Source organism: Engraulis encrasicolus, chromosome 2 (assembly GCF_034702125.1).
Source record: "Engraulis encrasicolus isolate BLACKSEA-1 chromosome 2, IST_EnEncr_1.0, whole genome shotgun sequence".
Taxonomy (NCBI): Eukaryota; Metazoa; Chordata; class Actinopteri; order Clupeiformes; family Engraulidae; genus Engraulis; species Engraulis encrasicolus.
The window spans coordinates 12,526,353-12,539,486 of NC_085858.1; the positions used below are offsets into that span (position 1 = coordinate 12,526,353).

Below are 13,134 nucleotides of genomic sequence, written 5' to 3' on the forward strand. Positions count from 1 at the left end.
GAGTTGGCTACCCCTTCACAGTCCTCAGGATGCTGCCTACTAGGGCCTACTCTAGTTGTGACATGAAGGCTTCAGTGATGTTGAAATCGAAATTTCACACAGCCCATTTGTCCATGTGATCCCCTACAACGTTTTTGATTGGATGTCGTTTCCCTTCATCTTGTGACGGCAGTGCAAGACATCCTGCATGCAATGCCCCATTTGCCGAAAGAATGTGAATGGACGCAGTTCAGCACTACAAAACCGGCATTGGATCTATCTAATGTTTCATCGCATCAAGATTTTAAACAAGGAGATAGGAATTAAATGACTTGGTTGTCATAATTTCGAGATTAACGTTACGCACGGATTTTGCCAATCGAGAATAGCATACGAGGTTTTGTCAGATACAGTTTAACTTATTTGTTTTCTGTTTTATTTGGCGTATCCAACATTTTGCCGTTATTTAACTGAGTGAAATCAGTCTAGCAGGAATCCTGAAAATGGACGGAATGAATTGCTTTACTACGAACAGGAACATCTTGTGTCTATTTGATGTGGATGGCACACTGACACCGGCAAGACAGGTCAGTCTGAGTGACAATTTACAACCAAGTCAAATTCACTGCCTTTTAATTTGTGCTAGACTTTATGTTTGCTATATTGCATCGAGGCGTGGGATAGCGTCCAAGGCTTTGGTAAATGTTGCATTGTCGCTGGCATGACATGTTTCCATATTACGTAATGCCATACAGCTATAGGCTACTATTTCAAGGATGATGCCCTGACTACTTGATAGTCTTAATTCTTACACTGACCTGACTGTTGTCTAATAACTATAGAACTACGCCGAAAACAAACTGTTACAACACACGCCAAATGCGCAAAAAGACGCGTTTCATGCATTTCCCTCTGATATCTCCACTGTTACTTAATGCCCAATTATTTATTTATTTGTTCGCCAGGCACATACATTTATTTATTTATTTACGCTGGTTCTTTACCTCAGTGTCAATTTTAATCTTAAATGCATGGTTGTATAGGCTGTATAGGTTGACGCACTCTGGCGAGTTGTTATTTTAAACGCACGTTTTTGCTTAGTTGTGTATCTTTTGTAGGCTACATCGCTGTTGTGCTACAAATATTACCCAGAACGTGGTGTTCTCTTGGGTTGGCGAGGGCTGGGGTCTACAAATGCAGTTGAAATTGCCTTTCCTTGTAGTCTACAGTTTTCTAAAGTTTAGCATGTCTGGACACACCCTTGGAGTGTCTTTTTGCTGAAAGGCAAGTAGGCTACCCAAATAATGTGTTAACGACTGCTTAAGTTCCACTGAACTCCAGAAAGGAGGAACATTGCAGGGGGCGTGTGACATTTAATCATACTTTTATGTGAATACAAGCCTACATGCATGTGGCCATGCTCCTTGTTGCACCTTTCAATCCATTTCACGTTTGCGCAAACTTATCCTTGATTACTTGAAAGCCACACGTCGCAGAGTAATTGCGTTTGAACCCGAGTTTCCCAATAAGTATGAATCATTACCAAGATGAAACTGCCAATGTCAAATCTCTCCGAACTCAAATCACCCTGCAGCTAGCCACGTGTTGCAAAAGGTTACCTGCAATTTAAAGTGTAGCTTATCAGTCATCAGGTGTGTTCAACGTAGACTTCCAGAGGCAGTTGCATAAGTCCGGATATAATTAAATTACTAGACTGGAGATTCGGAAGTGAGACATATTGGACTTGTGACAATTAAGTAACAGTCCGCAGGAAGCAAAACACAGTTCCTATAGGGAGGAAACAATGTCCCTGGGTCATTATAAATCATGCGCTATGATTTGTGTCATTTAGGCTATTATCTGGTTATACCACAATGACGCAAGAAATTTGTTTGAGGACCGATAATAACTTAGGCCTACAATTATCCCATTCATTATGCTTTTTTAAATTGTTTATAATGTGTTACATGTGGTTAATGTCTGCATGTATAGAGCTGTGTGCAATATGCCTGAGCTGGTAGTTTTTTGGGTAGGTTAGCACATCCAAAAACACTTTTTGCAGGTGCCAGATAAAAGTATCACACAGTAGGTCTGCACACTGCCAATAAGCTCCAAAAAGCTTTTGTTGGATGCTAGGCACCTCAATTTCCTTCAGGATTAAGAGGAATTCTACTCTGCTACTCTAATCTTCATTGTTTGTTTTCATCATGCAGAAGATCGACCCGCAACTGGATGACTTTTTCCAGTCTCTGCGGAAAAAGGTGAAGATTGGCGTGGTGGGAGGGTCAGACTACTGCAAGATTGCTGAGCAGCTGGGAGACGGAGATGAAGGTGCGTGTGTCATGTCTCTACATTCAACTGCATTCACTGTCCTTCCCCTCACCAGGCCGACTTCCATAAGTCCATTGGTTTCAATATTTCACCTGTTGCATGGTCACAAGGAAACTTTGAGGCGTAGAATGGTGTTACTACATAATCTGTAGCCCTTTGATGCATATGGGATCGCCGGCAGTCCTGTTCACAGTTTGCTGAAAGAGCTTCACTACATCATAACAACATTGATATGATACTGCCAAGAGTCTTGCAGATGAAGACATGAGGATTACTATTTTGGTGACAATGAGTTTATAACATTGCCTCTTCATAAACCTCGTCTTGCAATAAAGTGCATACATTACAGGAGAATGCAAGTCATATCAGAAATGGAGACATTTTGGTACAGGCGTGGCCTCAGGTCCAGCCTCAGTGTTTGCACACTGATTGAGAGGGAAAAAAGGGCCATTTGACACAATAACAACTTTACTTGACAGCCAAAATGGCTAACAACCACCAGACTCCAGCTCTGCACCTTCTGCTGACTGGTAACATGCGTTGTCTATTTACGTCTGTTGGCCCCAGAGGCACGTTGACTGAGATCACTTGCTGATGGGACAACTTTTCTGAGGTACCTGCTGCATTCCCCAACACACGTCTGTCGTGTGAGCTAGTGACCTAGTGACCTTGAAAAGACAAGCGGAGCATGTCTGACCAAGTCAACAAAGACCTGTGGAATGCAGCGGAACAGGCAGTGGAGACAGGACTGGCTGTCGCTGATGGCCATTTTGAATGCAAACACTTACACAGTAGAAATACCAGTGTTTAGTAGTTTAATAGAGCGAAAATAAACTCCATTTCAGATAACATTTGGTCCCGCTCATAAATAGTGTTAATTTTACTCTGGTCAATCAGCGTTAATTGCACTTAATAGTGTGTACATATCCAGAGCTATAGAGATGAAACCACACTTTCCACCTGCAGAATTCTAGATTGTCTTGGGACTCCACTGTTAGTCATTTGAGTTCATCTGAAATACGGTACTCTGAAATATTGACATCCCGTCTTTATACTGTGTATCTCATGTCATCCTTAGCAAACCTAGGCGAAGAGAGGAGAGAGTCTTCTTCACAGGGATTCTGGGTCAGGGAGGTGTTATTACACTTGGACTAATCTACCCTGATGTAATCCAACAGTCACCGTGTCCAAGAATGATCTGTCCCCGAAGTGAGGGAGGTTATTTCTGGGTCTGGTGAAGCGGTCAAAGTCTTAGGTCAGATAAGGTCTGAAGTTTCACTCTGACAGACACTCTGCAGTGCCGTGTCCAGTAGAAAGGCTAAATGGCTAGTAACTCAGGAAAACCACTAGCTAGGGGGAAAAGTCTATGTCAAGCTTCCCTGCGTAGCCTCTGACTGCAGATGGGGTCGCCGGCGTTCCTATTCACTATTTGCTGACAATACTCATCTACATCATAATAACATTGCTATGACAGTACTGGGAGCCTTAAGTAACATATTAAGACATATCCATTACAATTTTGGTGACAGTAAGGTTATAACATAGGCTCTGCGCAGCGCTAAGGGGTTAAGCCTGATGAGGCTCAAAGTTTCATTCTGACATGCAGTGATTATTCCACCATGCAATAATCCATATATGTTTGTCTCACTTTTATAATTTGTGATCTATTATTATTTTATCTTGCAAGAATCTATACATTTGATTACTTGTTTGCTTCACTTTCACAATCTGTGACCTTTTATATTTGATCTTGCAGGAATCCATACATTTGATTGCATGTTTTTTTCCACATTTACAATCTGTGACCTTCCTTGCAGGAGGAATCCATACATTTGATGACATGTTTGTTTCACTTTCACAAACTGTGACCTTTTTCTTTTTCTTGTCTTGCAGTAATCCACAAGTACGACTACGTGTTTGCTGAGAACGGGACAGTGCAATACAAAGACGGCAAGCTCCTCTCCAAACAGGTAATTCAATGACCAGTCAGTAAAGTTAGGTGTGATGCTGTACAGTACTGTGTGTCTGTACCATGCCTCCCGTATCCTGTTACTGGGTGAAAGGTCGCCCGAATGTGTTCCCTCAATGAAGCCGACCGTACACAGCTTGGCAAAGGTTATTCAGGTCTATGAGTAACAGCCATCCGTGCCAAGTTTGCCAAGTTTGACCAACTCATCTCAGTGAACTAAAATAGCTTAATGGCCCTGGCATAACACTCACAAGCACACGTACAAGCACACACACACGCACACGTGCACACACACACACACACACACACACACACACACACACACACACACACACACACACACACACACACACACACACTCAATCAATCAATCAATCAATCAAAACATATATAGCACATTATCTCTCTCTCTCTCACACACACACACACACACACACACACACACACACACACACACACACACACACACACACACACACACACACACACACACACACACACACACACACACACACACACACACAAGCACTTTAACGTCACATCATCACTTCAAGATAAGGACATAGTCTGTCTGCATGTCTAAAGAAATGTCCCTAGGCCTAGCCAAATGGGCCACAGCTGGTGGTAACTAACTCTCCCTGCCCCCCAGTACTAAACCTACTGATGTTTACTCAGCTTTATGCCTCCATTTCAAGCTGCTTCTCTCTCTCTACTCCCTCTTCCACTTCCAGGCCATTCAGAACCAGCTGGGAGAGGAGCTGTTGCAGGACCTCATCAATTTCTGTCTCCGCTACATGGGACTCATCAAGCTTCCAAAGAAAAGGTTGGTGGTGCAGACATTTAAAAAAGAAAGTAAAGACAGAGAATGTGTGTACAGTGCACCGTCTCTTCACTCCCACATCATGCCATTAACCCCTTAGCACAGCACTATGGCTCCCTGTAATGTCATGGCAACGTTGTTATGATATAGTTAAGCATTTTCAGCAAGTGAATAGGGTCGCCGGTGACCCCAGCTGCAGTAAGACGCTACACTTTTGGCAGCACTGATCTGTGTTGCGGACCTATCCTTTATTTTCTGTTGACAATAGCATTCTGTAAAATATTGAGAAATTAAATAAATATTTGGATAATATGATATTCTAAGGTAAGGTAAGGTAAGGCAACTTTACATATCTCTCCCTGTTTGTGAAGTAAGTGCTCATCAGAGGCATTATAGAGAAAATCATGACATTTCCACATTTTTTGTTGTATTTAAAGGGGGACTTTTATTGAATTCCGCAATGGAATGCTGAATATTTCACCCATCGGAAGAAGTTGTACTCCAGAGGAGCGTCTCGAGTTTTCAGAAATCGACAAGGTAACAATCGATCATGTTTTGCACAGATACAGTATTTTCCCCCAGGGGCCTTAGTGGAAATCAATCATGGTAAAAACAATAATATATCCCAGGCTCATTGATTTGAACTGAATGTGTTGTGTCGCAGGAACAATCACAGTAAAACCATTACACTTTTAAGACAAATTTCCTGCTCTACATTTGCCAGAATGGCAATGACCAAGTCATAATATATAACTAAAGATTCGGTGTAATACCTTATTAGTGTAGTGCTATGATAATTAAGTCTTTTCTGTGACTAGTACTGCATTTCATGGGTGGAACAGTGCATATTATGAGGCTACTTAGCACTTAGCAGACTCTCGACTGCATCTCGGGTGTAATATACTCTAGGGGCCGTAGTATTAAATGAAAGGGATGTTGGGGTGCGAGAAATCTGACTGACTGAAGCTGTTTCCATTTTACTCCCTACTGCACAGAGGGAGAAGATTCGAGAGAAGTTTGTACAGGCCCTTCAGCAGGAGTTTGCCGGGAAAGGACTACGGTTCACCAGAGGTGAGCAAGCTCAGTTGATGATGTGAAAAGCCATGGATGAAATAATTCTCTCTCAGAATAGAAGAACCACCAGTGTGGTTTGGCTCACACTCAGTGCCTGGTCATGTTTAGGCACATCTTCTGAGCACAACCACACATCTACTTTACCCCCCTTGAGTAGAGCCTGTTTTATAACATTATTATCACCGAAATTGTAACAACCAAGTTTTAATCGGTTACTTAAGGCTCTCAGTAATAGCAGTTTTGTTATGATGTAGTTGAGTCTTTTCGGTAAAGACTGAACAGGCCCATCAACACAAAGACGCCAACAAAGCTTACCTCTACCTTGCTTGCAATAACTTTATTTTGTTCCCCCTCAACCAATGGGCCAGTCCAGTTTCCTCAACGAGGAGGAGTGAGGCTATAGGCCTGTTAGTAATCTTTTATTAGAATGTCTTACCCACTGTGTCACTTAGGGACAGTTACATCACTCATCATTGCCATTCACACACACGCCATCATCAGCCGTTGCTCTGCTGTTCTCACCTGTCTGTCTAGTAGGCAGTAAGCTTGTTTTTCTTGAGTACGTGAGAGCCATGGTGTTTGCTCAATGTGAAGACACTTGTTTTGCTTAGTTAATGATCTATAAACGTACGCCATAGAGACTAGCAACACATTAGCCCGGTGGGAGTGGGGTGGATGCTGTGGTTTTTTCCTGCCGGAGTGAGTGTCCTTATCTCGTGTCTGTGACGACACAATTAGCCGTCAGACGTAAACAGTAGGGCAGGAAATGTTTGTTCATGATAAGGAAGCCACGTAATGGGCCAATACATTCGATGACCGCTGATGCCCCTGTTGACTGATACGCAGTGACATGTTGACAAGTTGATGCTGCTTCTGGTTTCAGTTTGCATAGTCAGTTTTCAGTCAGGGTAGCAATTGCAGAACTGTGATTTTCTTGAGAGAAGGTTTGTACTTTATAAACAACTTTGTTTGGCATAGATAATACAAATGATACATGCAGCAGAGTGGTGAGAGGGAAAAACAAGAAATAGCCCACTAATATTCTTCTTTTTTTATCAACTCAGCGGTGACTGTCATTGTCACATTTGCCAAACTCCGACCAATGCCTCTTTTCCACTGCTGACAAAGTGTGACTCGGGCCCGGCCGCCACTTTTTGCTTTTCGAATAGGCATGACACAGCTCAATTGAACAGCAAAAGTGGAGGCCGAGTCGTGCTGTGTAGAGCTGTAAACCTACCAGAAAACCAGCAGTGGAAAAGAGGCATGACATGGTTCAACAAGCATGCACAAAGCTGTAAAAGTAATGCCATGCTGTGTTTACATCATCAACCTTACAGCACGGCGTGTTATTATGATGTGTACTTCAGTGCTGTGTGCTGTCATGATGCCAGAATCGATACCACATTTTATACCTCCTGTCCTTTCCATCTTCATATCAGCTTGTGGAATGCCGCAGAGTGGTATGTTTTTCCCAAAGCTGTATACTAGGACTGCGTGTGCATTACATGCCGGGCTGCACGTATTGACCTAGCCGTTTCGCCTTGCGCTTTGTGATGGAGGAGGTGTGGTCGGAGCACGTGCAAGGAGAGGGCTGGGCCAAGGAGGCGTGTGAAGTACAGAGACGATCTGATTGGCTTCCAAACAGCCAATCAGTTACAGCCTTTGTCAAGCAGTTTGCTCCTTTTGTTTTTTTGCCCTTCTTTCTGCAGTGTAGTTGAGTAAAGAGAAGAGAGGAGGAGGGGCGAGGCGTGTATAACAATGCTTCCCAAGAAGCGTGCAAATTGACCATTGACAGCAATTAAATCATGGTGGTGACCCTGGTGGCTTCATGGAAGTAAACAACGCTGTCCCACCCTAACCAGATTTAATTGCTCTTCAATCTCTCAGCCTTGTACTTTGTGGTAAACGAAACTGTGTTGCAACTTGTGACTCCAACTGGTCATTGTGGTCATTGTGGATGGCTCTCAAGGACTGCATGAAAACAAACAGCAGGATGTCGTAGTTAGTATTGCCGCCTATCCCTTCTTAACCTCTTTGTCCCGGTCTGTCCTTGGGGAAAAAAATTGTTTTTCCTGGACACTGAATTACGGGAGCCATTGCTAACAAACACAAATGATGATTATTGTAGAAATGTCCAGTTTTTTTTGTCAGAGGTGGGGACCCTAGTAACAGTAGCTGTATGACATGCACACATGTTGTTTCTGCACAACTGCTAATGCACATAGATTTACTTCCTACCGGAGACTGAGGCTGCCCTGTGTTGGGCATTGCGAAGAGAGTGCATTGTTTGTGCAAAAGCATCCATGGAGCTTATCAAAGGCCTGTGTTGTCAGGCTGATAGTCACACCACTCTGCTCAAATGCCTTCGCCAAGTGGAGAAGTCGCTGCAGCGTCTGTCCTGCTGCAGAACAGGACAATCGATCTGTTTTCTAAGTTGTGGTATAGTTTGAACAGTTGCAAAACAGAGACGATTTTAAACCTGTTGGTGGCCAGAGGTCATTTATTTCTGGGGATTCTCAAATCACCTGTTCTTTTGTCTGTTTGCTTGCTTACTTGGTAGTTAGTTAGCAGCTTCAGTGTGGTTTTCTTTTTGCTGTGGACTGGGCTGGGTATTTTGCCATTATTTTTTGTCTTCCTTCTAAAGAATGTGAAGTCACTGGTGGGCTTTCATGTCAACAATATTCAAGAGAAGTTGTCAGATAATACACTCAACACCTTTACACCTTAATTTCCCCCCGTGGATCAATAAATTACTCTACTCTACTCTACTTCTGAGTTACAGAGTACCCTATGTAAAAGAGTCAAACAAAATTACCAGAATGTACAGTGCTCTAAAATCATCAGCTGGGCTGACTTTTCCTGTAAGAAGACACATACCTGATATACGTACATACATGTCCCAACACGTCACTTACTTACAAACCTTTTTTTAAAATGTGTACAGTACAAACATGAACTAAATATGCATGATGAAATGAAAGCCCAGAAATAACAATTAAAACACAAAATCAACAAATAATAATAATGAAGCATAACTAAAAAAATAACTGTATTCTTGATCAATGTCATGTGAATTAGAATGTTATGTAATTCAACAGCGAGGAATGAAGGTGCTTGTGGTTGTGGCAAACTGTTGAACTGCTGCGGCTGCTTCGTTCAAGACAAGTGAGGTCAGCTCGTGTTGAAGTTGATGAAACAGCGCCCCCATGCTGTGGCTGTGTGTGCTTGCAGGTGGTCTTATCAGCTTCGACGTGTTCCCTGAGGGCTGGGACAAGCGGCTGTGTCTGCAGGTTCTGGAGGACGAGGGCCTGGATGCCATCTACTTTTTTGGCAACGAGACAGACCTGGTGAGTGAGTGATTGTGGAACAGGGGTAGATTAAAGCATTGCACAAAGGCAGGAGAGTTGTGGCCAAAAAAGGACATTTCTGTGTGGATGTGGGGTGCGTGGGGGGGTTGAGATAATGTGTGTTTGTTTTCCACAATGTCTGCAACATGTATGCCTATATAAGGGTTTATCAAGTAGATACTTTATGTCATAGTTTGGGGCATAAAGGCCAGCAGGTAAAACATTATATTAACAGTTATTTCAAAGCTGTATTAACACTTACTAAATAATGCACGGCAGAGCAAGAATCAGCTCCTGCAGGATGAGTTTATGTAATGTGAGTTTGCTTGCCGGACACTTCTATATCCTGTGGTAACAGCTCTTCAGAGTCCAAACTTCCAGCACTGCTGCAACTGTGCTGTGTCTGCTGTGTTATGTAACACAGTATTCCTTAGTCATTTAAAATAGCTGTGTATAGCTGTAGTACTGTAACCCCTTTGCGCAGAGCCTATGTTGTAACCTTCCTGTCACGAACATTGTAATGACCGAGTCTTAATCTGATACTTAACCCCTGAGCGCAGAGCCTATGTTATTACCTTACTGACACCAAAATTGTAATGCCTATGTCTCAATCTGTTACTTAAGGCTCTTGCTAATGTCATAGCAATGTTGCTATGATGTAGTAAAGTATTTTCAGCAAATAGGGAATAGGCCCACCTGCGACCTTATCTGTACTAAGAGGTTACGGCTCTCTGCAATGTCTTAGCACTGTTGTGTTGAGTTTTTTCTGTAAAGGGTGTAAAGTCCCACTGGCGGGGCCATATGCACAAAGAGGCTACATTGTCTTTTTTGTATTGTGTGTCACTGTATGTTATGATATAAAGATCAGGTATCACCCAGGGCTTGACACTGGCACCTGCCAAATGCTGGTAAAACTTGGCTATGGCTTGTAACAATTATAGTGCCACTAGCCAATTTGGCAGGTAGCTTATTCAATGGTATGACATATCAGAATAGCATATATTCTGCATTTTACGCCTTGTGTATCAATTGTTTCTATTTAAGTTCAAGAAAAAGCTCAGTTACTCAGTTTCTATTTGTTTGATTTATTTCCATGTAGAAAGATATGCACTCATCTGATTGCTTTAACACCTCATCTTATTTGGTTAGATGAACAGCATCATGATAAAGAAAAAACGTCATTTCAAATATGTGGCTAGTCCAATAGCTGAATGGCTAGTGGCTCAGGAAAACCACTAGCCACATGGCAGGCAAGCGAAAAAGTTAGTGTCAAGCCCTGGTGTCGCCACTTGCTAGCTGTAGTGCTGCAGCCGTCAGCTGTGTGCAGTGAGTGACTTGTCAAGTCTGTTCTGTTTGTCCTCAGGGTGGAAACGACTACGAGATCTTTGAAGACCCGCGCACCATCGGTTTCACCGTCTACTCCCCCGAGGACACGGCGAGGCTCTGTCGAGAGCTCTTCTACAACGCACCTCCCAACGAATCATGATGGCCCAGAGGAGGACGAAAAAGAAGAGCCATGTCTTCTCAGAAAAGACTTATTTTTTCCCAATTGTGTTTGGAAAATGCACTGCTGAGAAGTGCTTCTTGAGTCAAACTGGGGACTGATATCGTGATCATCTCCACAAAGTGTACCAACCACTACTGATTTTTTTTTTAATCCAAAGTTTTATTCTTGTTGTTTGTTGATGTTTTCATTGTCATTGTGAATGATGATGATGGTGAAGATCATTTTGGAATCATTCCCGAGTTCTGGAACTTTAACAAGAGAACAATTTTTCCAGCACTCCCTGGATGCTGCAACTGCCAGATTTTTGTGGCACTTTTGGTCGCTTGCTATCAAGAATCCCAACTGACACAAGGCCACAGTGGATGAACCCAATCGTTCTATACTTATAGTCTCTGATTTGTGATGAGTCATTGAAACATTAGAAGTTTCTGAAATGAGGAAAAAAATCTTAAAGCTCGATAATATTACTGTATTTCCCAGGTCATGGTTAGATTTTCAAAGGCCGTCCAGAAATCATCACGCAGACAGTGTGATGATGTGGATGTCAAAGTATCAGTGTGGTGAATGCATCGTTGTGGGGACTTGTTTTGCACTCTCACTTTACCACAGCGACCATGCTGTGGTGCAGACGATCCGTTTACATTGTTAATGTAGCAAACGAAAAGCGTGAATCATTTCAAGGGTGCACAACGTAATACTGTATATATTTAGACAAAGGGAACAAGTGAGTCAAAGGGATGGAAGAGAGAGAGAGAGAGAGAGAGAGAGAGAGAGAGAGAGAGGGAGGGAGGGAAGGGATGGGATGGGAAGGAGGGATGATGCATAGTTCTTGTCAATAGTGTTTTATTATAAGGCCTCTGAACATTCCCAGAAGACAGACATTGTCCAGTGAATCATACTCCACCGTCAGCTAGAGCAGCCACAGGAAGTCTGGCTGTTTAAAAGGCAGGGGAGATACAAACAGACTGGGTGTAAATACAACCCACATATCATTTGGGCATGAATCTTTTTGACGTGCCCCGTATCCAGTCACCACATGACTTGCTATTTATTTGAAGTTCAGTTAATGAAGTAATTATTAGTTATGTGTGTGTTTGTGCGGCAGAGACTTTGTGCTTCTTTATACAGCCAAAGAGGATACTCTTCTGTTGTGATGTCATGTTATGTAAACTCTGCTGATTAACATGCAGTTGGGAGTTTCTCTGCAAATGCATGGCAGGAATTATAGTAACCAAGAGTCATCCATTCAGGAAGCATGATTTCTCCGTACCTACGCATTTTTTTTTTGCCTCATTGGGCAAATGAAACAGTTGGAATGCCAATGCAGCATCCATGTAAACACTCCAAACTAATTTGTGTGAGTGCCTGTGTGTGGGAGAGAGAGAGAATGAGAGAGAGAGAGAGAGAGAGGGAATGAGAGTTTGTTTGTGTATGCGTGCGTGTGTGTATGTGTCATTGTTCTGACACCATGCACTAATTATATGCAGTAACATTTGTGAATATTTCATTACAGTAAAGTGTTTTGAAATCATTGATGGCTGTGCCTTTGTCTTTATCCTCTTTACTTTTGCTAAACGTGGATGTGAACAGCTGCAAAAACATGGATACAGGTACATGTACATTGTAATTTAGTATAATGCCATGTTATCCAATTCTATTTATTCCATGCAACATTGAAATAAATAATGACTCTTCAATCCATAAAGCAAGTTGCTCCACCTGTTACTGTACTAAGAGGTATTTACTCTAAAGTGTACCATGGTTGCACTCACACTGTCTGTTTTGGTAGTACACATAGCAAGACATACCCTGTGTCTCAATCCACGCATTTGTGCACTTCGGGCACTGTGTTTCAGTGCCTAGGGCGCTCACGCTGAAAATTTCGGTAGAGCCAGTGCACTAAAAGTGCCAGGATGATCCCCTAACAAGGGGGTGCTTGAATGATGGACGCTGCATGCACTAAACGGCAGCCATGTTGACAATGAAATGAAGGAAACGTGGCGTTCAGTTCAGTAGAAGAGTTTGGTCAACAGTCTCCTAATTCTGTAAGTAATGTTGATGGCACACCAACCTTTTCATGCCAACCCAAGTATTGTTTGTGTGATTG

The 13,134-nt window shown here is 42.6% G+C and overlaps 1 protein-coding gene across 1 annotated transcript; it reads left to right on the top strand.

The window, feature by feature from the left end:
* Positions 1–209: 209 nt before the first annotated feature.
* LOC134468417 (phosphomannomutase 1) lies at positions 210–12,735 on the top strand. The gene is made up of 8 exons (XM_063222340.1): positions 210–566; positions 2,193–2,310; positions 4,204–4,280; positions 5,011–5,102; positions 5,537–5,636; positions 6,095–6,170; positions 9,405–9,520; positions 10,884–12,735. Exons 1-8 carry the CDS (start codon positions 483–485, stop codon positions 11,004–11,006), a joined length of 786 nt encoding a protein of 261 aa, XP_063078410.1. The 5' UTR covers positions 210–482; the 3' UTR covers positions 11,007–12,735.
* The last annotated feature ends 399 nt before the right edge of the window (positions 12,736–13,134 follow it).

Excerpts from the sequence above, each read along its gene's own strand:
- LOC134468417 (XM_063222340.1), top strand. The coding sequence starts at position 483 with ATGGACGGAATGAATTGCTTTACTACGAACAGGAACATCTTGTGTCTA. Across the intron at positions 567-2,192 it reads CACTGACACCGGCAAGACAG|AAGATCGACCCGCAACTGGA; the intron begins GTCAGTCTGAGT and ends TTCATCATGCAG. Across the intron at positions 5,637-6,094 it reads AGTTTTCAGAAATCGACAAG|AGGGAGAAGATTCGAGAGAA; the intron begins GTAACAATCGAT and ends CCTACTGCACAG.